Source organism: Aythya fuligula, chromosome 6 (assembly GCF_009819795.1).
Source record: "Aythya fuligula isolate bAytFul2 chromosome 6, bAytFul2.pri, whole genome shotgun sequence".
Taxonomy (NCBI): Eukaryota; Metazoa; Chordata; class Aves; order Anseriformes; family Anatidae; genus Aythya; species Aythya fuligula.
The window spans coordinates 13,856,305-13,884,152 of NC_045564.1; the positions used below are offsets into that span (position 1 = coordinate 13,856,305).

The 27,848-nt window shown below is 39.3% G+C and overlaps 1 protein-coding gene across 5 annotated transcripts in view; it reads left to right on the forward strand.

Annotated features, from left to right (window-relative positions):
- The window catches only part of RAPH1 (Ras association (RalGDS/AF-6) and pleckstrin homology domains 1), a 132,007-nt gene extending 104,922 nt beyond the window's left edge, over positions 1-27,085 (forward strand). For 4 of the 5 annotated variants that reach the window (XM_032189628.1, XM_032189627.1, XM_032189626.1 and 1 more), the window contains exons 5-14: positions 2,543-2,620; positions 3,978-4,137; positions 6,686-6,807; positions 9,596-9,661; positions 11,047-11,190; positions 12,464-12,574; positions 16,066-16,164; positions 16,843-16,963; positions 17,561-17,703; positions 21,310-27,085. In XM_032189628.1, the coding sequence (XP_032045519.1) occupies positions 2,543-2,620; positions 3,978-4,137; positions 6,686-6,807; positions 9,596-9,661; positions 11,047-11,190; positions 12,464-12,574; positions 16,066-16,164; positions 16,843-16,963; positions 17,561-17,703; positions 21,310-23,286 (3,021 nt within the window). In that variant the 3' untranslated portion in view covers positions 23,287-27,085. Of the gene's footprint in view, positions 1-2,542; positions 2,621-3,977; positions 4,138-6,685; positions 6,808-9,595; positions 9,662-11,046; positions 11,191-12,463; positions 12,575-16,065; positions 16,165-16,842; positions 16,964-17,560; positions 19,488-21,309 lie in introns of those variants that run through there. The other variant, XM_032189630.1, reaches the window with a different exon arrangement.
- Positions 27,086-27,848: the final 763 nt, after the last annotated feature.

The following is a 27,848-nucleotide window of genomic DNA, read 5'->3' on the forward strand; positions in this document are numbered from 1 at the left end:
CCTCCTGCTCCACTGAAAAAAAAACATTTGTCAAATCAGCAAACTGCAACAATGGCCTTAAAACTAATTATATATATATAAAGTAAAACAAACAAACAAAAAAAAAACATTTAAAATCCTAGACTACTCTGTGCTTTCAGAAATTCAAATTCTTGCTTCCTTTTCCTCTGTTTCTAGTAAGTAGATTCAGACCTCTTTATCGTTTGTATCTGGTTAAAAACAATTATTATTTTTAGCATTGTAAATCTGGTTTTTGTTTAAATTTAAACTGACTTTGTTAAAATTTAATAATGGTATAAGAAATTCTGAAATCTGGAATCTCATTAAAGTTGAGTGGGAAGTGAAAGATAATTGATAAGTGGTAGAATAGTAAATCCTTGAAATCTTTTTTGGTCTATACTTTTTAAAAAAAGTTTTAGGGAATGATAAGGGATTATGAACTTTGAGATAAACTATGATATTTTAGTTGTGTTGGCACAAGTGTATGAGAGGTCCCCTTCTGATTCCTTGTTGCTTGCTCTCTGTTGCTGCATGTACCTGTGTGCTGTGGCTATAAAGTGCTCCTGCTGGGATTTGCTATAGATAGCTGCATTGCATGGGTGCACAGTGAAATGGGCTGGAAAATTGTGCTGCTTGACTTTAGTGAAGAGCAAAACCAAACCTGCTGTCAACCTTTGTACAGGAATAAAGGTTTATGGTTGAGTTAATGAGCAACTTTTTAAAACTGCAAACAAAGTTTCTCCAAATGTGTCTTAAAATTTAAGAAGGCTTGCTGATCTCATAATGTATGGGTTTGTAGTATCACTGTTAGAAACTTGTAGGTATTTAAATCCTTGGGTTTTCTGGTACTAATTTTTTTCCGTGGATGAAAACAGTTAAGAAAGAGGAAGAAAATTGTAGAACTCTGGGGATGTTTTATATTTAAATGATTGTAGGTATCACAGTGCTTTTTTCTTTTAGTTTTTAATAGAATACTAATCTGATTTAACCTATCAGGGTTCTGTGACACCATTTTTATGATGAATAAAAAATTTTAGTTTCCTAGACTAATAAAAAGAAAAATGCTACTTGGTAATAGAATTCCTAGATAATGTTTCAAGCCGAAATTTTCTACATGTGCCAATTTACTGTTTCCTTTTTTTTTTTTTTTTTTTTTTGACAAGGGTTATGTGTCTCCCAAGACCCTGTCTTGTCTAGCTGATGTTCTTTTCATGTTTTTTCCCAGTGATAGTACGGCCACAGGTTTGAGGGAGCAAAAGCTGCTACGTAAGAATACAACCGGAAAAACCTTTAAGCAGTTGATGGGAATATTAGTAATTCACTGAGAAGCAAAAAGATTAAACTCTGTGGTTTTGAGGATAGCTGAATCTTGATATTTACAAGGAAAGTGGTCATCTAAATGTAATAAACAAACCACAAGTTACATTAATACAAGAAAGCAATGCAGAAAAAAATCTATATGGCGTGCTGTTCTTGAGATAGGTTGTACTACTTGAGAAAAATCTTAATTTTTCATTTATAAGAAGATTTAATAATTTAAAGCAGATTTTTTTCCCTATTAATGTATTTGTTTATTTTATTTGTTTTTATCGGGGGGGGATTATAAATTATTATGGTGCTTTTAGGTATTAGACACAATGAAAATTAACGTTTTAAGACTTTTAAAATCTGAAACCCATATATAATCATGTTGAAAATAGTGGTTACTTGTTTAGCTGCTCATTTCCAGTCCATTTTAAATACAAATGACAAAAAAAAAAAAAAATCCAGAAATTAAAACCTGATAGTATTGATAATGTCCTAATGGGTAGGTTTCTTTAGTACCAGCAGATAGAATAGATTTATGTCAATGGATTTTTAATGCATTTCTTCTGGTTGTAACAAAACCAGATTAATGGTTTTAGAAGAGCACTGAAGAAAAGAATGCCTGTTTGCTTTATGTGTCTTAAAATACATCAAGTGAGGAGAAATACAGAATTTAGTAAGGATAAAGGGAGTGTTCAGGCTACTTACATAATACAGACTAAGTCTTCCAAATCAGTGGACATAGTGTGAAATCCTGTTTAGAGGATTTGTTTCACATAGTTTCTTTATGTTGTTAAATAGCACATTGAGAAATATCAGAATGTAAGTCTTATGCCAATCAACCATAAATCTGTTCAGTGCACTTAATTGTAAGCTCTTGCCAAATATATCTTGTCCAAGACTATGACTTTAAATGCGTATGTTAAAATTCTTGTGCAAGGCTATTTACAACGTGAAAGAATAGAGATAAACCAAGTGTATTTATAGAAAATATATACCTCCGGTGTGTTATTTTGGAGATAAAGGTAGTTGTAAGAGTTCTAAGAGTCAGATGTGTATAGTAACATTTCTTGTTTTGAAAATAACAATCATCATCACTAACAAGTAGTTACGGAATTATCAGTGGGTAAATTTGCATTTCAGTTCATGTTTTCAAGTGTGATAGCCACAAATTAAATCTTCTAAAACACAAATGAAGTTTGTATAACTGGAATTCGGTGTATCTTGTCCCCCCCAGGAGGAACAGGCTGCTAAACTGAAAGCTGAGAAGATCAGAGTTGCGTTAGAGAAGATCAAAGAGGCACAAGTGAAAAAAGTAAATTATTTACACTTTTTTATGATTTTTTTTTTTTAATATATAGTTTGTTCACCTGGAAAACACGGGCAGAATTCTTCTCATTTGTGTCTTATTACACTTAAGAACCCCTAAAGAAAATAAGAACACTGTAATGTTCTGATCTGGAGTGATAATGTATTGTCATCTAGACTTTAACGAAAAAAACTTAGCATATGGAATAACATTATGTTTTCCTTAAGGAATAGCTTATTCTGCTGCTAGTGCACTATTAGAAGACTGCCTACTTCCACCCAGAGTTGAAAAAGATCCAGCCTCCTGAGGTTGTCTTTGTGTATTAAGCAGTCTTTTCTTTAAAATTTGGGTCTGTTTTCTTTATATACCCATTTCCCGTTTCACATAGTAGGATTTTCTAGTGATAAATGGAATGTAGGTGTTCCAGATTATGGACAGAGGTTACCAAATAGAGAAGTCTAGTGATATTACCTGATGTATTAACAAAGAATACATCTGGAGGTGTTCCCTCCAGATTTAGCCTTCATGTTTTAATTTAGAAGTTCTTCCATAACTGTTGATGTCTTTTACATTTAGCATTTATAACAAAAGCTGAAAAACTGTCCTGGCTGAAAGAAGAGAATTAACAAACCAACCAGTGCATTACAGATAATATGCTTTAACTTTTCCAGCTGAGTAAGGTGTAAAAAGGAAGCAAACAGCATAATAATTGGCAAGACAAATCTATTGTTTTCAGTTTTCTGATGAATGAAAAAACAGCTACATGTTTCATTCTAGGCAGCAACCTCTTTAAACTGGCAATGAAAAGCTACTGTTTTAAAAGCAGATTTGCTCTACATTAATGTTTCATACTCCCTAGGAAAGGAAGATTTAGTATAGGTACACAGTTTATATGATCAGCATTTTTAGAAAATACATGGGAAACAGGCAGAAATTTTGAGGTGCAAATCTGAAAAATTGTCATCCTTTGGAAGTTTGTGCAGAACTCTTGATCTATGCTTGTGCTACCTACAGCTATGAAAAAAATTGTCACGTTTATCAGATCAGGGAACTTTGTCAGGATGGAATTTTTTCCTCCTTAACACACACCTAAAGTACATTTCTGTTATATTGGGAAAACCTTTATTTACCCCCATATACTAAAGGAAAACGGTATTCTGCTAAGTTTACACAAGAAAATTATCTAATCATCATGTATGGCTTTTCACATTTGAGGGATAATTTTGATTGATCTTAATATTTTATGTTATTTAACAAAATCGTAGAAAAAGAAACTAGATCTTAATAAATAGGTTTTTATTTTAAATGAAGGAAATGTGGGAAGTTAATCCTCTTCTTGTTTTCCTAATTTTCTGCTTAATAGTTGGTGATCAGAGTCCACATGTCTGATGACAGCTCAAAAACAATGATGGTAGATGAGAGGCAGACAGTGAGACAAGTATTAGACAATCTGATGGACAAATCACATTGTGGTTACAGTTTAGACTGGTCATTGGTGGAAACCATCTCTGAACTGCAAATGGGTAAGTAATCATTATAAATTTATAATTCTTATCTTTTGATGTAATACTTAACCATATCTATGTCCTCAGAGTGACTTAAATTTTTAATCTTTATAATATTTATCATGCCACACTAGGATGTTAATGTTACTTATTGTTAGACAAAAAAGGCTATTACTGGGTGAGAAGTTATCCTCTTCTACTTTTCATATGAAAAATACCATATTAGCAGGCTCAAAACATAGAAGTTTGAATAAAATAAGTCTTAAAATTGTCCTGTATTGAAAACAGAAATAATATGCACAAATTCTATGAAAACCCAAATCTCATGTATTTTTAAAAAATACAATCCAAAACGCAGACAGTTTACCTCATGCATTTTATATCGGAACTTAAAAAAAAGATTAAAAATGGTTAAGGCAAAGCTCTTACCTTAAGCTCTTACCTCTTACCTTTTTATATTGTATTGTGTTATTTTGCAACCAGTTGATCTTTCCAAACATTTCTGGAAATATGTATGTAAGAGGAAGAAACACCTTTTTTATGATGTTTTCCCTTAGCTAGGCATGGAAGACCTATCTACCTTCACACTGTGTTTCTCATGTTATTGTTGTTCGTTGATTGTTCATTGTGTGCACAGTGCAGTGAAATGCAGTAAAAGTGTTGAGCTAACAAACTGTGAAGAAAGACATGTGGCCTGTAGCGTTCCTGTTCGTCTTTGCTTTTTATGTGGTCTGCTTCAAATGTGTGTGGTTAACTAATTTTTGAGGAGTCTGGTTTAGGTACATGCACATGAAGCACAAGGCCACTCTGCAATGGTTTAACCAGTAGCTTTATATGTGCTTTGCCCAAAAACTTAGTGATATTTACTTCCGTTTCACAGATGTAGAAATGGACACAGAATGAAATGCTTTTCCCAGTTGTACACTGCAGGTTTTAAACAAAAATGAATCTGGAAGGTTTCTTTTGGTTTGTACAAAGATTGTTTTCATTTTGTTTTCATTTTTATTTACTGTTAGAGCAGAGTAGGTATATAAAATAACCAAGAGTTACAATTTTTTTAATTCTATGTAATAAGTTCAATAATGGGAACATTGCATTACTTGCTGTTTTGCAAACTAGGGGTACATACGTAGTCGGTGAATAATTTGTTTCATGTTTGAGTTCAGTTATTGTTAATAGCAATTGATACATTTGGAAAGCTATCCAGTTTCCCTTATTAGGCTGTGGTGAGATTTAAGCTTGTGTATCACAGTCTTCATGATTTTTCTGTTCTGTTCTTCTTTTATTTAACATTTCTTTACGTTCTTGGAAGACAGCATTGTTGTGTTGCTGATAGAGTTTGAGTTATAATTTGAAAGCACCTTAGAAAGATGTCACTGAGACTTCAGTAATGTCCTGTGTTATGCCTATGTCATCTTAAACCTTCGTTCATTCCCTACAGATGACATTCTGTTGCATTCACCCTGTTTCGTATTCTTAATCACTAAAGATATTGAGGTGCCACTTGTCATCTCAGTCTTTCTTAGTGATAGACCCTAGGTCTGAATGTGATCGGAGCCATATGCCCTCTGTAAAAATGTGGTGTAATTGATTTTGGGGTTGAGAAGCATATTCCACATGCTAATGAAATGTCAAGCAAGTCCCCAAGGATTCTGAAAGAACTAATTTGCTTAAGTGCCTCTGTATGGCCTATATGAAGACGGAACAAAATGAAGAAAGCAAGGTTCTGCTTGAGTGTCTTTTAAAGGAGGAGAAAGTTGGTCCAGTGGTTTCTCAGAGATATATTATTTGTTATTTATTTTAGAATAAGGATTTTAAGACATTTCTTGGCCATTTCAGTAAATATTTCTCTTTTTTCTTCCTCCCTTCCTTTTTGCCTATATTCCTTACCTTTTACTGGTGATGACCATTTCAACAGAGTGTTCTCAGAAGCCACTGTTCATTTATCCACCCAGACAGATTAGTTGTAAGAAATACTGTGTCAGTTTTCAGAATTCTTCTACCATACCCGCACTAACTATGGGTATTCTGCATTTCAGAAACATTTCATTTTCTCTCTGATCATTGTCTATTACTTTTTTGGATACTTTATGAGAGTGAGATAGTGACTAGGTATATGGAATCAAATCTTGTGCTGAAAAAGCCACCTCATAAATTCCTTCAGGGGCTCTGCGTACCAGAGTACATATAAATGAGATAGCTTTTTTATTTGTACTCATAACATTTCAGATATTGTTATTTGAGTACATTGTGCTCCAGTAGGATGGTAAGCATTGTGACATAGCAAAAAATGTGTTGTTAAGGCTTAATATACAGACCATAAGCCTGAAGAGAGGGAAGCGAGAGTACTAAGTGTGTGTATGTGTAAATTTAAGCCAGGCATTTCTGAAAGTTGACTAAGCTCTTTTAGTTCCTTACTGTGTTTTAAACTTTTTCCTCATTTTGGTAGACCCTGAACTGTATTTTCTTTCTATACATGCCTTGTCTCCAAGATGCAACTATAGCGTAGCTTCTTTAGCAAAATGTGACAGACTAAAATGTATTTGCTCTTTTGTTATTGCTGCAGAAAGGATCTTTGAAGATCATGAAAATTTAGTTGAAAATCTTCTGAATTGGACAAGAGACAGTCAAAACAAACTAATGTTTGTGGAACGCATAGAGAAATACGCACTTTTCAAGAATCCCCAGGTAATCCCGAGGCTCGTGGTGAATGTATGCATTTATGTGCACATGCACGCCTGATTTCAGTTTCTTACTACTTTTTGTAGTATTCATTTCAATACTTTTAGTTTGATACTTTTATGTATATAAAAATGCTATGCAGCTTCACATCTCAGTGCCATGTACATTCATGTTGTGATTGGTACAAAACCAGGTCCCTAACAGAAAAACATGAGCTGCAGCAATCTGTTTTATAATGTGTTTATGGGTAATTTTAATGGAGTTAAAGGCAGGCAGCTTTATGGTATTTGCACCAATACTTCATGCTCTTCACATATGTAAATACGTGATAATACAAAGGCATTGACAGATACTGCTCAGAATAATGCCCCTCCTCTGTGCGTTGTTATTTTGTTGGCAAGAAGGTGGACAGAGAATCAGAGAGGATAGCCACTCCACAAGTGAATGACAAGAGAAGAGAACGTGCCCTTTATCCTGCTCCCTGGTTAGGAAACCTAAGGGTCCTCTTGTTTTCTTGTTGTCGTGGTTCCGCTTGAGTGGGCAGCCGAGCTCCACCACAGCCGCTCTCTCACTCCCCCTCCTCAAAGAGGAATGGGGAGAAAATATGTGAAAAGGGCTCAAGGATTGAGATAAGGACGAGAAAATCACACAATAATTATTGTAACGGGCAAAACAGACTCGGCATAAGGAGATAGTAAGATTTATTGCCTACAACTAACAAGCGAGAGAAGTGAGAAAACAAAGGAAAAAAAAAACCAAAAGCACCTTCCCCCCCATCCACCCTCTTCCACCTCCTCCCCCCGAGCGGCGCAGGGGAATGGGGAATGGGGGTTATGGTCAGTCTACAGCACTTCTTCTCTGCCGCTCCTTCTCGGTCACTCTCGTCCCCTGTGCTGTGGGGTCCCACCCACGGGATGCAGTCCCTGATGAACTGATCTGGCGTGGGCTTCCCACAGGCAGCAGCTCTTCCAGAACTGCTCCAGATATGGGTCCGTACCACGGGGTCCATCCCTCAGGAGAAAACTGCTCCAACCTGGCTCCCCTACGGGCAGCAGCTCCTGCTGGGTCACCTGCTCCTGCGTGGGCTCCTCTCCACGGGCTACAGGTCTGGCCCGGAATCTGCTCCGGCAGGGGTCTTCCACAGGCGGCAGCCTCCGTCGGTGCAGGGCCACCTGCTCCACCGTGGTCTCCTCCACGGGCTGCAGCGTGGAACCCTGCTCCACCGTGGTACTCCATGGGCTGCAGGGGGACATCCTGCTTCACCATGGTCCTCACCACAGGCCGCAGGGGACTTCTGCTCCGGCGCCTGGAGCACCTCTCCCCCTCCTTCTACACTGACCTTGGTGCAAGGCTGTTCCTCACTCCCTTGACTCTCCCGGCTGCTGTGTGGCGCAGCGTTTTTTCCCTGTCTTAAATATGCTCTCACAGAGGCGCAAAACAACATCGCTTATTGGCTTGGATCTGGAAAACAATGGGGCCCTTCCCAAACATGGGGCAGCTTCTAGATCTTTCTCACAGAAACCACCCCTATGGCTCCCTGCTACCAAAACCTTGCCACGTAAACCCACTACACTTGTGCACTGATTGTCAACGGGCAATAATGGAGATTTCCAGATGATAGCTTCAGATTTGATATCCAGTAGCAGTTCAGTACCATAAGGGGGTGGAGGAAAGTGTTAAAGGGAACAGAAAAACAGAAGGTGACTCTTTGAAGATTTGGAATTAAAAAGAACTACATATAATATCACTTGCTCTCTTATAACTCCTAGCTAAACTATTGCCTTCTGGTGTCATGTATTATGTTTATATCAGTATGACATGTATGTGGTAATTGCTTGGATCTGAAATCCCTATTTATCTAGAAAGCTAAGTGTCAGTTTTGCATGGCCATCCTTTCAGACAGTGTACTTCTGAGTAAAAATTGAAAACCAAGTCTTTTTCAAGTGGTTTGTGAGAAAGCTGAAAAACTGCAAAAAAAATTCTTTTTAAAAACATGTAGTTGATAAATGGTTACTGCTAGTACATATGGTAAGTACTGTCTGTAAGAATAAGTTATCAGGACAAAACCAATATTTTAATGTATGCATTTCTCATTCATTTAAAGTCTTGATCTAGCTAAACTTCATGAATACTTTTTGATTGTTGTTGTTTGTTTGTTTGTTCCCCCCCCTTCCTCTCCCCAGTAAGAGCTAGAGGCTAGGAAGAGGAAGACTTTGGTAGTCCCAGTCCTTTCCAAGCTGAAAAAGAGTTCAAGGGATGTTACTAAATAAGATATAGTGCCCATGCATAATTAGGTTGTTTTTAAGAAGACAAAGAGTATTTAGTAATTCTTCATGAAAAATATTCAGAGAACTGTAAGCACAACATGGAAAGAAGTACATTTCTTCTGTATGTACTTCTGTCAACACACAAATAAAATCAGGATGTAACAAATTTTAAGATACCTGTGTATTATTTTTTGTGAGGTTTTCAAGTTCCCAGTATTTTTATTTCTGGATACATTGTACCAGTCAGCTGTTAATTGTGTAGAAAGCAAGGATAATGTTGTTATGAGCCTGTTAGTTAGGCCAGGAGTAGAGGCTGATTCATGCTACTGGAAAAGGTAGTAGTAATTAAGGTCCATGTAATATTTAGCAGTCTGACAGTCTCAATTGGACTATAAAGTTTTGTTTAAATAACATAATGTTCTTAGATAACAGCTGTTTCTTCTTACTGCTGCAGAAAGGGACATGAGGAATATTATTTGGCTGCATTTCATGATGCCTATAGAAATACTGAGTTTTTCTTTTTACAGAACTATCTTCTGGGGAAAAAAGAAACCTCTGAGATGGCAGACAGAAATAAAGAGGTGCTGCTAGAGGTGAGAATTCCAAAATAAAAAGGACATACTAGCCATTTCAGAGTTTGAAGCTAAACTCTAAAAGGTTGTGGTTATTGAAATACATGAATGGAGCTGATTGTAGTTCTGGGAAAATGGAATGGAATGTGTTGCATTTGAGATAAATGGCTAATTTAATCTTACCGTTTCATATAAAATTGGTTAATAAAAATGTGTTCTTATTTTGTTTGGTAACCAATGTGAGGTTACTTCTAACTGTGGCTAAACGCAGTCAAAACTTGTATTTATCTGAGGTGGTAGAAATATTTTTTTTTAAAACTGGTTCTCTCCACATTGTTATTCTCTACAAAATTCTATAGCACTGTTTCACTGAAGAGTCTATATTAATATTTAAATATTGTTAGTAAGCTGGCAGTTAAAAATAGTTTCATTTACATTTCAAAATAAACCACGAAAAAATAAATTTAAAAAATGAGTGACAGAAAAGAAGTTGTTTAATATTGAACACATAAATAGTCTACAGAACTGAGGACAACAGAAAAAGTAAGTGTGTAGCAAATAAAGCAAGCAGTACAAATAGTATCTATAAGCTCAAACCAGAATGATTTTGTGATGTTTTTCTAGAGACGTACCCATGCTGAAGTGTGATAGCTTCCACTTTATTTCCAGAATAATGAGTATGATTTCAGTCATTTCACAAAAGTAAATATTTTGAATATTTAATTTTTGATTATACTTAATAATACAATTACTCTTAGGAGTAGCATATTGCAGACTTTTAGTCTGTTATTACCAAAGATTCTAATAAGTGGTTATGTGAATACTGTGTATCAAAAAGTTGTTTGGAGCCACAACATGCAGAAGATTGTAATGCTGTCTAATTCTTCCTGTCTTCTAGGATTCCTCATAAATCTCTGTTCTGCATATTAGTCTGGAGTATATTTAATGCATTTTTCTTTCCGCTGTTAGCTTTTTATAAATAGAACTTTAACAGGAAATGCAGTATTGGCATTAGTAGCAACAGGGTACTCAAGTAATGGATGCATATGTAGTTAAGTCTACGTATACACAAAACCTACGAGGCTTTATCTGTAAGGGGACCTCATGGATTTAAGGCCAGTAAAGCTGTTGGGAGGATATTTCTGATAAGCAGTGGTGAGAAAATCTTTACAGTAGCTACTAATATTTCTGTTGAGAAAATGCTAAGATCCTGTACAGTATTTCTCTGATTTACATTAGACCTCCTTCATGTAATCTCTGAGTCATGTTATTGCATGGATAAAGTACGTGTTGTGTATGTATTCCTTAGATAAAGAGTTTCAGAGTATCAGTCATTGAAAAAAAAACCCTGCATGCACTATGTTCTCTTTCTATCTCTTCACAAACCACTGTGTGTTCATCTGCAGGAATGTTTCTGTGGAAGTTCTGTAACTGTGCCAGAAATTGAGGGAGTTTTGTGGCTGAAAGAGGATGGTAAGAAGTCTTGGAAGAAACGTTACTTTCTTCTTCGAGCTTCTGGAATCTATTATGTCCCTAAAGGGAAGGCAAAGGTATGCTACTGTAAAGCAATTTCTCCAAGTTGTTTATTGCTGGTAAGTCATTTGTGTGCAAGTGTCAGCCTCAGAGTTTGGCTTGGCTATGCCCTGACCAGAGCCACGTCCCTTAATTAACAGTGCAGCTTTATCATGGAAGAAAATTAAATTATAAATTTACTTCAAATTACTGTGATGGTATTTGATGTAAATTGTCTAACCCCAAATTGCATGACAACAAGGGTCTGCTCTTTGAGTAAATTCAGGCTTAGGTGGTCAGAAACACCAAAGAAAAAGGATTGGTGGAGTTAAGAGACTGTCTTTTCTCAAGTGGAATTCAGATGAAGGACCAAGTTGCGCTGCAAATTCTGGTCATAAAATCTCAAGACCCAACTTCACAATCAATATGCATAACTTTATTGGGTTTAATTACTTCATATAAATGGGATTATTTTTGTACCAATTTGTGGTACATTTTTTGAAATTGGTAAATATCGTTCTGTTTCTTCAGTCTCATTTACTACTGTTCTGTATGTTTCGATAATGAAAAGGAAATGGAAAGCTGCTACAAATGCATTATAGCTTCAAGGCTGAACTCCTGCAAGTTCAAGTCATCCATGAAGCTGTGGGTCTTGACAGCATGAACTGGTCTGCAGCAGCTTGCAGTCTGCAGTTTGCTTCCCACACAGCTGTCAATGAAGAGAAAATCGTCCCTGTGCTCTCCCAGTGCATCAGCTCCCTTTTAGACTTGAATACATCTCAAACGTTCTCTCTATAGCCTTTTACTTGATTAAAGCAATCTATATGTAAGATACCCTGTTGAAATTCTGTGCCCTACAATCACTGCCAAACATCATAAAAAGTATACTTATGGTCAGATTGGAATTTGGAGACCTTGCTTATTACTAAGATGAAATATAACAAGCAGCTGTTAAAAAGTTTCTGATCAAATCAGTCTTATTCAGAGTTGGTATCAGGAAAGAGTAAATAAACATTAGCAGTCTGCTGTACAATGTGGTCAGAAGGCAAAATACAAATAACACACACACGCGTAAAAATGGACTGAATTTGAAAAAGAATAACCTTGTTAAAAGAATAAATGCCTGATGCAAGAGTTTACACATGGCTGTATCCCCTCTTTGCATTGTTAGTATTTAAATCAGGTTGAAACTAACATTAGACTGTAACTAAACTTTATATTAGTATTGAATCTTAACACTAGACTGATTTTTCAGTGTGCGTGGTTTTCTTAAAAGGATGTTTTGTAAATGAGTATTTTTGTATTTAATAGGTCTCGCGGGATCTTGTATGCTTTCTACAGCTAGATCATGTCAACGTTTACTATGGACAAGACTATCGGAACAAATACAAAGCACCCACAGACTATTGTTTAGTGCTGAAGGTAACTTGTTAATTGTTTTAAAACTCCTAACACTAAAAATAGCAATTCAAGAGCTTCAGACATTTCCACACTAGTCTTGGTTTCTAACAGCAAAAGAATGGTGTTACTGGGTTCATATAGCATTCTTGGCTTCTCTGACAGTGGCATTTCTTTATAAGCTGCTTAGGGAAAACTTAGAAGTATACAACAGTCTTGCAGAGATACTTCACAGAATACTTTTTCAGCCTTTAGAAGTTTAGGGAGTCATGGAATGGATCTCAGCTGTTCTGCTTTGGAACCCCAAGAAACTTTTAGCATAAACCTTGTATGTTCTTTTACTTCTGATCCATCAGTTGCTTTCCATTTTATTTTCCCTAGTTCTTGTATTGGTAAGTGAACAGTAAGTGAACAGTTGCTTGTTCTCCATGTTCTTCGTGACTTCATAAACATTTTCATATTGCCCTGAATTGCCTTACTTCCATACTGAGTCCTGGTCTATTTAATTTTGTTGTTGTTGTTTTTGTTTGTGTGGTGATTGTTTGTTTGTTTGCTTTTTACTATAAAATGTGACACTAAAATCTTTCTTTGGAAACTATGCTTTACAACAGTTCAGATTCAGTGGAAATGCTCCTTGAAGCACTGATGTCAGGGAGTTCCTGTCTTCTCAGAGCATAGGTCCAGAGTTGTGCAGAAACTTGTGAGAATATTGTGAGTGTAAAGGCTACCTATATTGCCCTATCTGAGGGAAAGGGGATGCTGTAAAGGAAGAAACTTCAGTGTATAAAGGACAAATAGAAAGAACAAGTAGAAAAAATGTTACAAAAGTAATGACCTGATCTTAAACGGCGGGACTTGAGTGCTTTCAGTTATTTTAAATTGCATCAATTCATCTCCCGGTCTCTCTTGACTCTCACAGGTTTTTCAAAATGGTGTTAGTTCTTGCAAGATAGCTAGCTACAAAGCTTTTTAAAAACAGATTTTCACAGTTTGTTCATAGCAAATAAAGCATTTTCATGGATTTGAAAACGGTGCAAGTAATGAGATAGTTGTGCTTAAAATTTTCCTTTGAATTTTTATCTTCCCTAATTCCCATCTCTTGCGGTGTTATGCATAGCAGTACGATAGAATGTTTTATGTGCCTGGAGCGTGTGACTGCCTATGTGTGGTGTGAAAGAAGGATTTCATTTTTCAACAGACAGGGCAACTTGTTTGGGCCCACTGAGAGGTAGAATCATAGAATCATTTAGGTTGGAAAAGATCTCTAAGATCAGCAAGTCTAACCATTAACCTAGCACTGCCAAGTCTATCACTGCTTGATGTTCCTAAGCATCAAATCTACACATCTTTTAAATACATGTACATCTAAGGATGGTGACACAACCAATTCCCTGGACAGCCTATTCAAATGCTTTACCACACTTTCAGTGAAGAAATTTTTCCTAATATCCAACCTAAACCTCCTGTGGCAACTTGAGGTTTCCCCTGAACCTCCTTTTCTTTAGGTTAAATAACCCCAAGTAGATTGAATATCTAATATGGGACATGAGATTAAGGGAGAAAGCATAAAACTGAAATTGGAAGTATATTCTCCGGTCTTATAAGTCCTTGGCACAGTTAACTGAACACAATTAAAGGCAAAAATACCCGTGTTTGTAGGTATTATGTTATTTGAACTAAATTGATTTCTTATGATTGCATGTCACTTTCGACCTATGTCATTTTGACAGGTTAAAATGGATATTTTTTTCAAACTTGTTGATCACCCAGAGTAAATCAGACTTTGTCTCAGTAGATTTAAAATATATATATATTGCCAGTGTAAGGGAACTCATGGAAATGTTGAAGTCAAAATTTAACATCTAAGTTTTCCTTTATTATTTAAGTAGATTCATGTTGTAAAGTTAGTTGGCTAACTTATACAAAATGAAGCTATATTTTCAGTGTGGAACTGACGAATCACCAATTACATTGAGTTCTGCTTTCCTCAATTCTCAACATGTTAAATCAGTGTTTAATATTAGTATCAACAGCATAGAAGCCATATAATTATTTTATTTTTTTGTATACACAATTGATTTTGTGGACTCACTAAGCTGGGAAAGAGCTCCAAAATATGAATGGGGGGAGGGAAGAGGTGAATGGGAAAAGCATGCTAAAATGTTGATCCATAATAAAGTGCGGAATGGACTAGTCTTTACATATTGTCTCCTTTGTTTATCGTGAACCTTACTGTGTAAGACGGTTGCTGTTGTTAAATACGACAGTTGCATGCTGTATATATTACCTCCTTGGTCCTGAATGTTAGATTTCTGAGAGTTCCTTTTATTTATGTATAGCCAAATTTTAGAACAAGTCCGGAAAAAATAGGCTTGTTAGGGAAGTAATTGCTTATGCTTTCATAGATTCCTCTTTGTTACACAATGTGTACGTGAAAGAGATCGGTTATGAAAAACAAAAACAGAGATCTAAAATCATAGTGAAGTTAGTTACATATATTCTGGTTATGAAGATAAATGTGTTCGTGTTCATTTTGAAACAATTGTGTTTGGAAGACGTAGCAAGAGAAAACGGTCTGAAAAGACATTAAAAGTTCTTTGATAGATATTTAAGACAGTCTCCAGTAAAACTGAAATGCCTATGATCATCTAGCAAAACTCTATTGCTCGTCTATAAGCTAATACAGGATAATAATAAGTTGAGTATTCACAGCTGCCATGAGAGCTGTGTGACATGTAACTTCTGCAGCACAGACAGCAAACAACTGAGTAATCCATCCAGAGTGATTTCCATTGTTTGATTTAAAAATATATATATATTGTATTTCTTTACTTCTGTATTTATAAATACAGTATTTTTTCCTTTCCTACATGCAATTGGGAACAGCAAGTATTTTAAATGACAGCCCTGTATCAGTAGGACAGGGACCTTGAAGGCTCTACAAGCTGAGAACAGAATTGTGCTCAACAGGGTGTCATTTGTGGAGTGTCTCACTCAAGCCATGCAAAAGCAGAGAAGAGTATGTTTGCTTTCCTCCAGTGTGTTTTGGTGAGAGGTAGCTAAAACAGTTGTCTCCCTCAGGTGGTGATTTAGTCCATAGACTGCTAAAGGAGCCAACTCTTCACACTTTGACTGTCCCTTGCTTACAGTTTTTACAAGCTGACACTGTTCTGACTGCTTGGTTTGAGAGTATAAATATTTCTAAAGGGCCTTGGGGATGCAGAAAGCTCTGTAGGTACGTAGAAGGTACAGCACTAAAATACTCGAGAGTCACCCTTTCCTAGTGTTTCAAATCTGAAGTCAGTGTTTGCTGGACATGCTACCAATTTGTGTGTAAAGCAGTCTCCCCAACTCCTGAAATACTCTCAAACATTTGTAAGTGGGCCTCAAGTATGCACTGCCATCCAAAAGCTTCTAGCAATAAATTTGTCTGTATAAAACTCAGCAGATTAATGGCTTTTCTTGCATTCCTAGCTATTAAAATATCGGTGGGGATTAACATTTTTTTTCTGCAGCATCCTCAGATCCAGAAGAAATCCCAGTATATCAAGTATCTTTGCTGTGATGATGTAAGAACTCTACACCAATGGATCAATGGCATCCGCATTGCTAAGGTAACCTCCTCTAGCCAGTCTTGCACTGTTGTCATGAGTTGTTGTCATTATCTGTTTGAAACCATTTATAGTTATTTGGCAAAATACACGCTAAATCCAAATTCCTTTTATTTAACTATTCTGAATGTGAACTATACAATGTTTATTCTTACATCCCTAGAAATCCTTCATTCCCTAGAAAAACTGGACCCTTTCCTTCCATTTCTGCTTTACTTTTTTTGTCATGTGACATAATTCTGACTGACATGTGTGCTAGATTTCAGCCAACTCTCTTACAGACATTAAAAGGAAGGCTTGTGGGAAGAGATGAGACTTTGGGTTTGACAGATTTGTTTTCTAAGATGCCCATGTTGTCTTAGTTTATTTGTTGGCCCATTTCTTGCATTTATCTGGGTGGTTTGATGCAATCTCTTCTAGCATAAAGAAACTGTTCTTATTTCTTTTAGCAATTCACTAATAAAAAGGCAAAAGATTGGGAGCAGGAAATTGCCACTGCTGCTAAATGAAAGAAAATGAAATTTGCACTGATTTAATTTTGTGCGAGCTCCTTTACATAGAGCCTGCTTTTTATCTCTCGGGAAAAAGAAGGTGGAATAGAGAAGCTGGCGGTGGAGATTAGCAGTCTGAAAAGGGCACAGAGCCTGTATAGTCGTTACATTTGTTTGTCGTTTTGCTTAGTATGGGAAGCAACTGTACATGAATTATCAGGAAGCATTGAAGAGAACAGAATCGGCATATGACTGGACTTCCTTGTCTAGCTCCAGTATCAAGTCAGGCTCCAGCTCATCTAGTTTGCCAGGTAATAATGTGATCTGTCTCATAATGGAAAGACTTAATTACCTTTTTTATTCTCAGTTATTTGGAGACTGCAGGAGGGGCTATTCCAGGAAATGGACTATATTAATCCAAAAACCTTTATTACTTCTAGTGGTGTGTGTTTTCAGAAGAGGAACTTCATTTCAAATTCCTGATGCCGCTATCTTCATCTATTTGAGAAAAAAACAAATCAAGGTCCCTGTTTTAACGATGTAAACTGCTTTTGTTAACTGAAATATGTGAAATTGGCAATTAGGAAATAGTCCCTGCCCATAGGCAAGGATCAAAACAATCTCTTGAGAGACAAACTTTGAAAATAGTGGTTCTGCTCCTTTGTCAAATTTGGTGTCCCTGCAGGAGTATGGTCTTGTTGCTCTGTTGTGTTGTCTAGACAGCAGTCTTCAGTGGGCTGGCTGTGAGCTGGAGCTTGTGCAGTCGTTAGTGGGAACACTGTTATTTGGTGGGATAACACATTTAACAAGCGTGACCAATAAAGGTCACACAGACTTGCATTATGAGCACACTGGCTTTACTCTTACATTCAGAAATGTAAACAGTTTTTTTGCTTTCTTTTAAACAGAATCTCAATCAAATCATTCTAATCAGTCTGACAGTGGAGTTTCTGACACCCAGCCAACTGGACATGTCCGTTCCCAAAGTATTGTCAGCTCCATGTTCTCTGAGGCCTGGAAGCGAGGCACTCAACTGGAGGAATCCAGCAAGGTAACAAGAAGACTTTAGTTTGAGAACCAACACCCAACAAAACGCACAAGACAGAGTGTTACCTCTTCCACCTCTGTCTGGAATGGGATGGATTTTTTTTCTCTTTATTACTATATATTACTTGCATACACTACATTATACATTTTTTTTCAGGAATTGCTTTTTCAGGGAGTTCAATCATGAAACATTCTGCTCTTGTTTTTATTAGTGTACACAGAACCCCCCTTTTCTTTGAAGGCATGAGACCGTCCTTCCCATGAATCCTATTAATTAGTGTTGAGTAAAGACCAGATAAAAAGATCAGCTGTTAACAAGCTGATGAATTAAATTAATTTACTAAGATGTTTCTTCAGTTAACTAGTCACATTTTTCCATTGTAAAGATGTAAATGACTGAGATCTGGAGGCAGGTACACCTGTTTAAGACACGCTCTAATATTTTTATTCCAATGGTTGCTATTATATTCTGTGGAAATGGAAGCAGTAAACATAGACATGGTTAAAGCAGAAGTACTAAAATTGAAAGTAATTGTGGATTGAGACAGATTTGATATCTGCTGTTGCTGGTAGAGAGTTACAAAAGATAGTAGCCCATTGACTCCGAGAGTCTTTGGTGGTTTGGTTAGTTCTATGTCTGGTAGTTCCTGGAGAATACCTGCACACACAGCGGAACCGCCACTTCAGCTGGTTGGTTGTCAGGCTTTACAGAATGTCCAGGCTCCTGAACAGCCATGATACAGGTATTAACGGCGGCACTTATGTGTGGAGGTGTATTGGCAGGATGCTGTGGGGGAAGCCATCTTCTCTCCTGTCAGACTCGAATCTTTCCCAAACTGCAGGTTCAAGGTTGATAGAGAAGGAGGCTTTTTAAAAATAAAACCATGGGTCACTACACCTCATATTGGTGCATTAGATAAATAACTAGAAATAAGACACAACATCACATTTTCAAGTAAAAAAGCACAGGTGGCACAATGTGAAATCTGACTTGGCTCTGTTCTGTGGGATTTGTAACTTTTCTGCAGTGCCTGCTGGCTTGGAAATCATATAATTGTAATAGTGATGGCCCAGGAACGTAGCTTACTAAACTGTGATTCAAATTTTTCTACTGCATGTGTGCAACACCTGCTGCATGTTCATCAGCAGATGGCTTGTGTATGTGTACAGGGTGCATCATTTCTACAGGGACTGGGTTGATGGAAAAGATAGGGCACTCAAGTCTGTCTAGCATGTATCCAACAGAGGTGGAAGAGTACTGCTATGAGAACTGTCATGTTACTGTTTTCTGAAGTTTTGTTTTTAATGTGAACTCTTTGCTACTACACTCTGTGAACTTCCGGAGAAAATTTTGAGATTAGCACTATGGACCACATCAAGTCCATGGTGCTGCTGTCAATTACTCATTTAAATAAACCCCCATAATTTTTATGTTATCTGATTAAAGCATTTTTACAAATAAAATATTCAGACTTCTCCCTATTAAGGGCCATCCATGTTTCAAGATTTCATCAATTTGAATTCCCTTCTATACACAAATCCGTTAAAAGGTACATGACCTCACATGTTAACACAGGTGAATGGAAACTTGCAAAGACTCCAAATGAAATGAACCATGTAAAATTATGATTTGAAACTATGCTAAAAAGAATTCTGAGTAAATTGTTCACCAATTTAACTTAAGCCAAACTACTGTACATGATTTTTTATACTGTACAGGTCTGGCTGAAGAAACTTAAATGGTCAATAAATTAGGCTGGTAGGGGCAAATGTTAAACTCTGTGGCAAGAAAAGAAACAACGTTATTGATATAATTGGTATATTATTATATATATTGGTGTTATTGATATAATTTCCCAAAATGCTGCCATTTGCCCAAAGAATATTTTATTCACTTGTTCACGTTCATCACAGCTGGACAGTGAAAATATCATGTCTTGTTTTCTTGTTAGATTTTAAAAATGTTCTTTTAAATAGGATAATACGACAGGTATCAGAATGCGTGCTCACTGTGTGTGCTTTACGTGACAAGGAATAAGGGACAGTTCCCTGCTCAAGACTCTCTAAGGTCTTGCCATTCAGGGATAGCTGTTCTTTTATGCGTCAGTCTTTCTCTCTCGCTGTTTATGCCGCTTTATTTTTTCCTGTTGCCTTTTGCTGTCTCAGGTGTCAAAAGTGAAGGTCAGCACACCCGTGGTGCCTTATACAGGGCAGAACTAAGGTCAGGGGATGTTACTTATAAATTCATTAACTTGGGTGACTGGGAGAATGGTAATTGCAGACTAACATATGCAAGAGATCAAGATCTCTCCCTGTTTTGGTATGTGAACATGTTGATGAAGCTCCAGAACTTTGTTACACTCTTGCCTCACAGACCTAACGTGACAGGTAGAGGCACATCCCATGTTTGTTGTAAATTGCCCTTTGTTGTTTCTTACTCTAATCTTTTTGGTGTTGTTCCTATGCATATAGAAATTCTGTGCACCTGTGTTTAAAACAAAGCAATATGCAAACATACTTATACAGTGAAAAAGAGCATAATTGGGCTAACTTGTGGCAAAATATCTACTAATGAAGCGTAGGTACTGAGTGCAGTTAGTTGCGTGTTGGTATTGCATTTCTAATGCATGTTTCTAAGCTGCGAAGATCACACTGTGAAGTTCACAACTTTGCTTGTAGCAAAACCACTTTGTATTAGGAAGTTGTTGATAAACTTGAGTAATGTAATCATCTTTTTAAATTTTAACATGAATGTAGGTATACAATTTTAGAGAAGCAATTTAACCTGAGCAAAACCCAATGAGTAGATGAAAGCATTGCCTGCTGCTTTCCCATTGCTCCTTCCCTTAGACATTTTTTTCCCTGTCTTTCTTTTTCTGAATAACATAACAGCTGCATGCCTAGCTTTTCCTTTCCAAGCTAACTTGTGTTGAAGGTCTCCAAACATTTCCTTCTGGGGACACTTTCCTAGGAAACTTTAGTTGTCCCTCTTTTTTGTGTTTGGTGTCAGAGCATGTGGAGAAGGACCTCAGAAATATTCCTTTGCAGAGCTTGCTCTTCTGTGTTTTAGAGCAGGTCAGGATTTCTGCACTGTGCAACACTAAGCTGTGTTAAGGCCTGCGCTGACAACATAAAGGCTTGTCAGACACTCTGGGAGGTCGTGTATGGTTTAACTTCAGTCTTTAAGAGCTGAAGCAATGCCTGCAGTCTCCTGCTCTGCCCAGCGTCCTTTGTTGTGGCCGTTGGCACCCTGGGGAGTGTCCTGTTTGGTTCCTGATGCTTGCCCGCAGGAGGACCAATGTGTCTCCCTGGGTACAGCTGCCTCCCATAATTTCGGCATAGCTTGCAATAGACCTGGCCCCGGTGATTCTTGGCAGCTCCCCTGCCAGCTTGTGTGGCCAGACTGCACGGTTCAGGCTTGATGTGTGAACAACTGTCTCTTGCTGCATTGTTTTCCTAATACTTCCTGCATGCTGTGATCTGCCACTTAATTTTTAATGACAGGCACATTTAGACCTTGACTTTATAATCTCTTTGTCTCCTTCCCTCCCTCCCTCCCTATCTCTCTTTTTCTCCCTTTCCACTTTCACTAAAATTCCCTTCCCAATAGGCCCGAATGGAGCCTGCAGGTCGGCCCTTCATGTCTGTTGCACCTCCTGTGTCCCCGCAGACAAAAGTGGCGACCCCCTATGCAGCCTCACAGCCGTCCCCCCCGCTGCCCCCACCGCCGCCCCCCCCTCCTCCACCCCCACCTCCCCCTCCTCCTCCTCCACCCCCCCTCCCCAGCCAGGCCGCCCCGGCTGCTGCCTCCCCCGCCACCATGTTCGTCAAGTACAGCACCATCACCCGCCTGCAGAACGCAGCCCAGCACGGCGGCCCTTTTGCCAAGGCCCCCGCTGCACCGCAGCCCCCCCCGCCCCCTCCAGCCTCGGGCAAGCCTCAGATCCTGGTGCCCCCCAACGGGGTCATGCCGCCTCCCCCCCCTCCGCCGCCGCCTCCCACTCCGGGCTCAGCCATGGCACAGCTGAAGCCGGCACCTTGCGCCCCGTCTGTGCCGCAGTTCACGCCTCCGCCACCCCCCCCCAAAATCCATCAGGTGCAACCAAATATAAGCCAGGCTGCTGCCGCTGCCACCCCCCCGTTGCCGCCCCCTCCTCCCCCCGTGCCTGCGCCCCCACCGCCCCAAGCGCCCCCAAAGCCTCTCATGACAGCTCTCCCTCCGCAGCCCAGCGGGAAGGCAGCGTCACCAGGGGTCACGCATGTCACCCCCCCTGTGCCAGTTCCCTTGCCCCTTGCAATTAAGAAACAGCCGAGTGTCACCTCTTCCCAGGTGCCTCCGCTGCCCCCAGCCCCTCCAGGCCCCACTCCGCCCCCAACGTTCCCAAAGCAGCAGAGTTTCTCTGTGAAGCCGCCTCCGTCCCCTCAGTCCCCAGTGCCGTCAGTGGTGAAGCAGATAGCCAGCCACTTCCCACCTCCTCCCACCCCTCCTGCCGCTGAGCCCCAGCCTCTGAAACCCCTGCCGCTGAGCGTGGCTCCCCAGTCACCTCCAGCGGTGAAGGCGAAGCCCAAGTGGCAGCCCGCCTCTGTTCCCTCTCCGGATTTCCCCCCTCCTCCACCAGAGAGCAGCTTAGTGTTTCCTCCTCCACCTCCTTCCCCAGCTACCTCTGCAGGTTCTCCCCCCCCTGACAAATCAGGGTCTCCAGTCAAAAAGACCAGCAAGACATCAAGCCCTGGAGGGAAGAAACCACCTCCAACACCTCAGCGGAACTCCAGCATCAAATCCACCAGCTCCACTGAGTACCACGAGTCCAAGAGACCTTCAGTGGACCGCCTTGTCAGCAAATTTGCACACCCACCAGAGCCGTCAGGGTCTCCTTCGAAGGAGTCGTTGCCTCCTGCAGCCCCTCCAAAGCCTGGAAAGCTCAACCTTTCTGGGGTGAGCTTGCCCATCGTCGTTCCGCATGGAGGGATCCCGGCCAAGGCTCCTGTGCCAGGTGTGTCTGGGAAGGAACCTGTGGTTGAATTCCCTTCACCGCCGTCGGATTCAGACTTTCCACCACCGCCACCCGAAATAGATCTTCCCGTCCCACCGGTTGAGATCCCATCAGTGTTTTCAGGCAGTACCTCCCCGAAAGTCGCTGTTGTCAATCCCCAGCCTCAGGCGTGGTCAAAACCATCCATTAAAAAAGCCCCACCGCCCACGCGGCCAAAGCGGAACGACAGCACTCGGCTGACACAGGCAGACGTCGCAGAGCCACCGGTGACTCCTGGCCCCCAAGTGCCCACCTCACCCAAGTCCAGCCTTAGCGTTCAGCCGGGATTCTTGGCAGACCTCAACCGGACGCTGCAGCGGAAATCCATCACCCGGCACGGCTCCCTCTCCTCTGCACGGATGTCCAGAGCAGAGCCCACAGCCACCATGGACGACATGGCCCTGCCGCCACCCCCACCGGAGCTTCTGGCTGACCAGCAGAAGACGAGCAGCTTCAAGGGCAGTCATATATCTGGCTATGCAACGTTACGGAGGGGGCCGCCGCCTGCACCTCCCAAAAGGGATCAGAACACCAAGCTGTCGCAGGACTGGTAGTCCCCAGGGGCCAGTGCTCTCTGACTCGAGGGCTGCGCTGTGGTCAGGCAGCCTGTGATGTTGTGCGCTTGGAGAGAATGTGGGGACGTGGACAATAGCCCCGTCAAAAGAGGTGATCTCAAACTGTAGCTAAGATTAAAGATAGAGACATTCCCCTTTCATGGCTAGGCCAAAAAAGTTGGGGGCTTGGGGTTGTCAATATTTTATTGGGGGAGGTGGGTAGAAGAGGCATCAACTTAATCCTTTCGATTTCTTTTACCCTTCATATGGATTGGACCAAAATCCCTTTTTCTTACTTTTTCTGCATTGAGGGGAAGATAATTTTTGTAGTGTCTGTCCATGTGAGACATGTTTGTGCATGTATTATAAGTGTAGGTATATAATATATTGTGATATATTTCGTCGCAGTTATAGAAAATAACCAGAATGTTTTTGTAGAGCCGTATTTATTGTTTCAGTCACTATATTATTGGGAATCAGACTCTGTAACCAGTCAAATCTTACCGTATAAGATGAAGATGTAGAGGGCACTTTAAAGAAAGGAAGAAGAAGGAAAAAGTAGGGAAAAAAAAAAAGCACCACAAACCTTTTGGCAGTTTGTGATGGGTAAATAATGGTGTAAAGTGGAGGTGTTCTGCTAGTAATTGTACATTGGTCACTGATTGAAAAATACAGACTCAACATACCAAAACATTCTGGTCATAATACTACTGAAAATGAGTATGTTCTGACAAAGAAAATAGATTTTATATGTAGTGGGCTGGAGTGAAATATATTTATACTATAAAGAACCTCCCCCTTCCTTCCAAATAGTTTAAAAATATACACTGCTACAAATTAATTCAAAATTACTTGCCCATGAAGTAACTAGGATAAATATGTATTATTCCAATCCATTATGCATTTTAAGTTTATAATAGGCTCGATCATTTGTTTTTATGGCACAAGATGACCATTTGTGTTAACCCCTTCTGAAAGCTGCCAGGACTCCTGCAATCAGTGCCGACTCACAAGGCTGACCCGTGTGGATCCATCACTTGTACGTGTCATTCTTTCCCTGAATGAACAGGTAGGTTTCTGTAGAGAGCGCTCTGTTCTCACACAGACACACACAGCGTACAGTCTCACATTGTCTGTGCCTGATAAGATGTATTATCTTTACAAAAAACAAGTGTCTGGAAACAGTGTTGTTTGTAATTCATTAGAAACTGTCAGGAAACTTGTCTTTCTAGAAAGAGAGAAGGGAATGGTAATTTCAGGCTAAGCACAGCTGGAATTCTCTTTTCTTTGACCTGCCAGAGGCTCTGACCAATGCATAAATCTGTTAATTATGAAGTTGCACTTCTAGCAGTCAAGGGAGAGGACTGGAAAAAAAATCTTTGAGAGGCAATAACATTTGCTATTAGTTTAATTTAAGGAGCCGTATGAGTAGGAAATAGATTATCATATTTGCTTTTTTTTTATTGCTACCGAGTCACAATCACCGTATCAAGTACTAGCGTCCTTCATCTTGTATTTCAGGAGTTTGATTATACAGTCTTACCTACATATTGGACACAATAAGGTATTGTAATTAGGATAAGTGGTCTTGGGTGTTATGCATGTTCATTACAGGGTAGTGGTACACAATCTTTTTAAATTAACTAAAATACTTGGACTGTGCCATCTGCAGTCATTAACTTCCCTGGTCATTACAGGGATACTGTCAAGGCTCAGATGTCAAAGGATTCTACTGTTTACCTTTATTTCAAAAGCAAATACTATATGCTTTTCTCCCCCAAAAAGTGAATCAAAGGAAGTAGCTTAACCTCACAGTATCTTCAAGTGTGTAAAAACAAGATGGAAACTAATCTCTCATTAGAGTAACTCAGATTGATAAGAAATATTGTGAGTGTCCCCTATTCCTTTTTTAATTTATTTTTTTTTAAATCCAAATAATAAAATTAATGTATTTGTGAATAATTTATGAATAGGAAAAAGGTTTTGCCAATTAGAGGGGAAAAATGATACATCTATAACTATATAGTTTTAAATAAGTGCATCATGAAAAGAGAAAAAATAATGGTGCTGTCTCTGTTGACCTGTTTCATATAATTTTATAAAATCTATTTCAGCACCTCTGGAAATTGTTTTAATATTTCTGACTAGTTTTTTTGAGCAATAACAATATACCATTGTGTGCATTTTTAAAGCACTGCTATGGAAAGGCACTTTTTTTGTATCTTTCAAATTGTTCACAAAGTTTTGTTTCTACTATTTTTGTGCTTATCAAGTGTCCTTAACAGCATTTGCATTGTTGATTTTAAGCATGCTCAGTATAGCTGGCAAGTAACTTCGCAGGAAGATTAAGCTATACTGCAATTCATGGGTGCTGTAATTTTCTACGTTGGTCCTCCTGCTGCTTTGTACTGTATGCAGTTCCTGGGGCTCACACCCACCAGTGCAGAAGGTGTGCAAATACAGTTGTAACTCCCAGCCGTTACTGACGATAGGTAAGTAAGTGGACAAATCCTCTACTCCCTGATGGGGTGCATCTGGGCTGACACAGCACATGCTCCCAGATGAGAATCAGTCAGGGAATTCTTGCTCCCTCCGTTTTCCTTTCCCTACAAGATAGCTAGCTCCACTGGTGGGTGATGGTTGCAGCCCTTTTTCTCCTGTTCACTCAGTGCGGGTACCTCTAGGATTTGCACTTAGCAGAGCAATGTTTTAAGTGCAGTTTTTTCAGAGGCGTTTTAACTTTGTTCTTGTGCCCAGTTTCATTTACCCAGTATCTCCCCCTAGGACAATGAATCCATGCTTAATGTCGCAGGCTGCTTAACAGCTTGCTGGGAGACAGAAGTTTAACTCAAGGTTCGCAGCAAAAAGAGTGAGTGTTGGCAAAGGTTGCAAGATTGCATCCTTAGTAGAACGTACTTCATCAGTCACTAGTGATACAGAAATGTGAGTGGCTGCAGCTTCGTCTCAGATGTGTGCTGAAATTTGGATACAGAGTGATTCAGACAACCTGGTTGTCTTTTTAGCTTATTGGATCCTGTCAATGTAACTTGCTTTTCCAGTTTATTTACTGTTTTATGACAGCAAATATGCCTTATTTGCAAGTAAGTTATTTTTTCCCCTTGTGCACTGGTCTCAGAATTGTACCATTTTATCTTGTAAAATCAGAAAATAAAGGGGCCAAAGCTTACACAAAGCAAGATGCTTCTTGCTACAAACAGGGGCAGTAATCCTTTTCGCACTACTAAAATGAGTGTGAGAGCTGAGCTCTCATACGCTGGACCCACAGATAGCAGATGCTTTTATCCTAAAATACTGAGAGAGTAGAGCTGTAGTTATGTGGCATGATGAAGTGTGTATACCCTTTGGCACTTAATGTGTATGTCAGGGAAAACCCTGTTCCTGCAGGAGGAGCTGAGAGCTGACAGCTGCATTCTTTGTTCTTCGTTTCCTCTCTGCCAAGCAGCTGTAGCATCCACCTTTGCAGGTAGCAGGGATCTGTTCAGCCAGCAGAGAGGGGAGGGTCTCTGCACATGCAGCACAGCTGTAGAAAGCAGGAACCTGGGCTTCTCAGGCACTCCAGTTTAATTCAGCTCTTGTGGAATTGCTTTGGAAGGAAAAACTAGGCCCTCATAACAGCACTAATCGTAGAGGGAAAATGTTAGTAACAAGAAAAGCTTTTAAGCACGTCATTCTGAAGAAATCATTGGTAACGTGGTTGAGGTAGACATGCCAGTGGTTCTGTTTTATCTTTCAAAATCTGTGTTTGGGGGAGAAGGTTAGGCACATGTCTCACAGTAAAGAAATAAATTAAAAAAAAAACACAGTTATTGTACATGGAAGAGGAAAGCTCCTGCTTCCCCTGTGCAGTTGCTTCCTCCTGCAGCAAAGCACTGCTTGCTCTAACTTAGTGCATGACCTCAAAGCCAAAGAGCTCCTCTCCTGAACTTACTGTGTGATTTCCTGTAGGGCAGCATGGAGTGATTGACAGACACATCAGGGAAACAGTCAAGGTACCTGAATCACTTTGGTTTCAGGGCTGATGGGAGAGGGAGCAATATTTTAACAAGTGCATTTTACAATTCACTGTTGTGGAGTTGCACATTTAGAGGTTTTTTTGTTGTTGCTGTTTTTTTCTAATTCCTTTGCTCTGTGCTCTTAAGCAACCAGGTAGCACAAATCAGCTCAGAGAAAGCGTGGCCAGGTTTGCTCTGGGTTAAAATTATTTTTTTCCACAGTTAAAGGAACCAGAAGTGCCGTTTCAACAACAGAAGGGCAAAAGTGAGAAATTTTCTGCTTATTACAGAAAACCACATAGAACTAAATTGTTATACTTCAATGGTGCCGTTACAGGTAAAATAATTTCTTATTCAAAGTAAGATAGTAAGTAAGTGGGTCTTATTATGAGTATTATGTCTAATACAGAGTCATGTTACAAGCAGTTGCATCTCCTTGATTAACTGGGGCATTGTATGGCTCACTGGCTTTAACTATAGCTGGGGAACACTTACTGTGGTAGAGAATTAGATTTACCGTTTGAAAATCTTGTTAACGAAGAGCCGAAT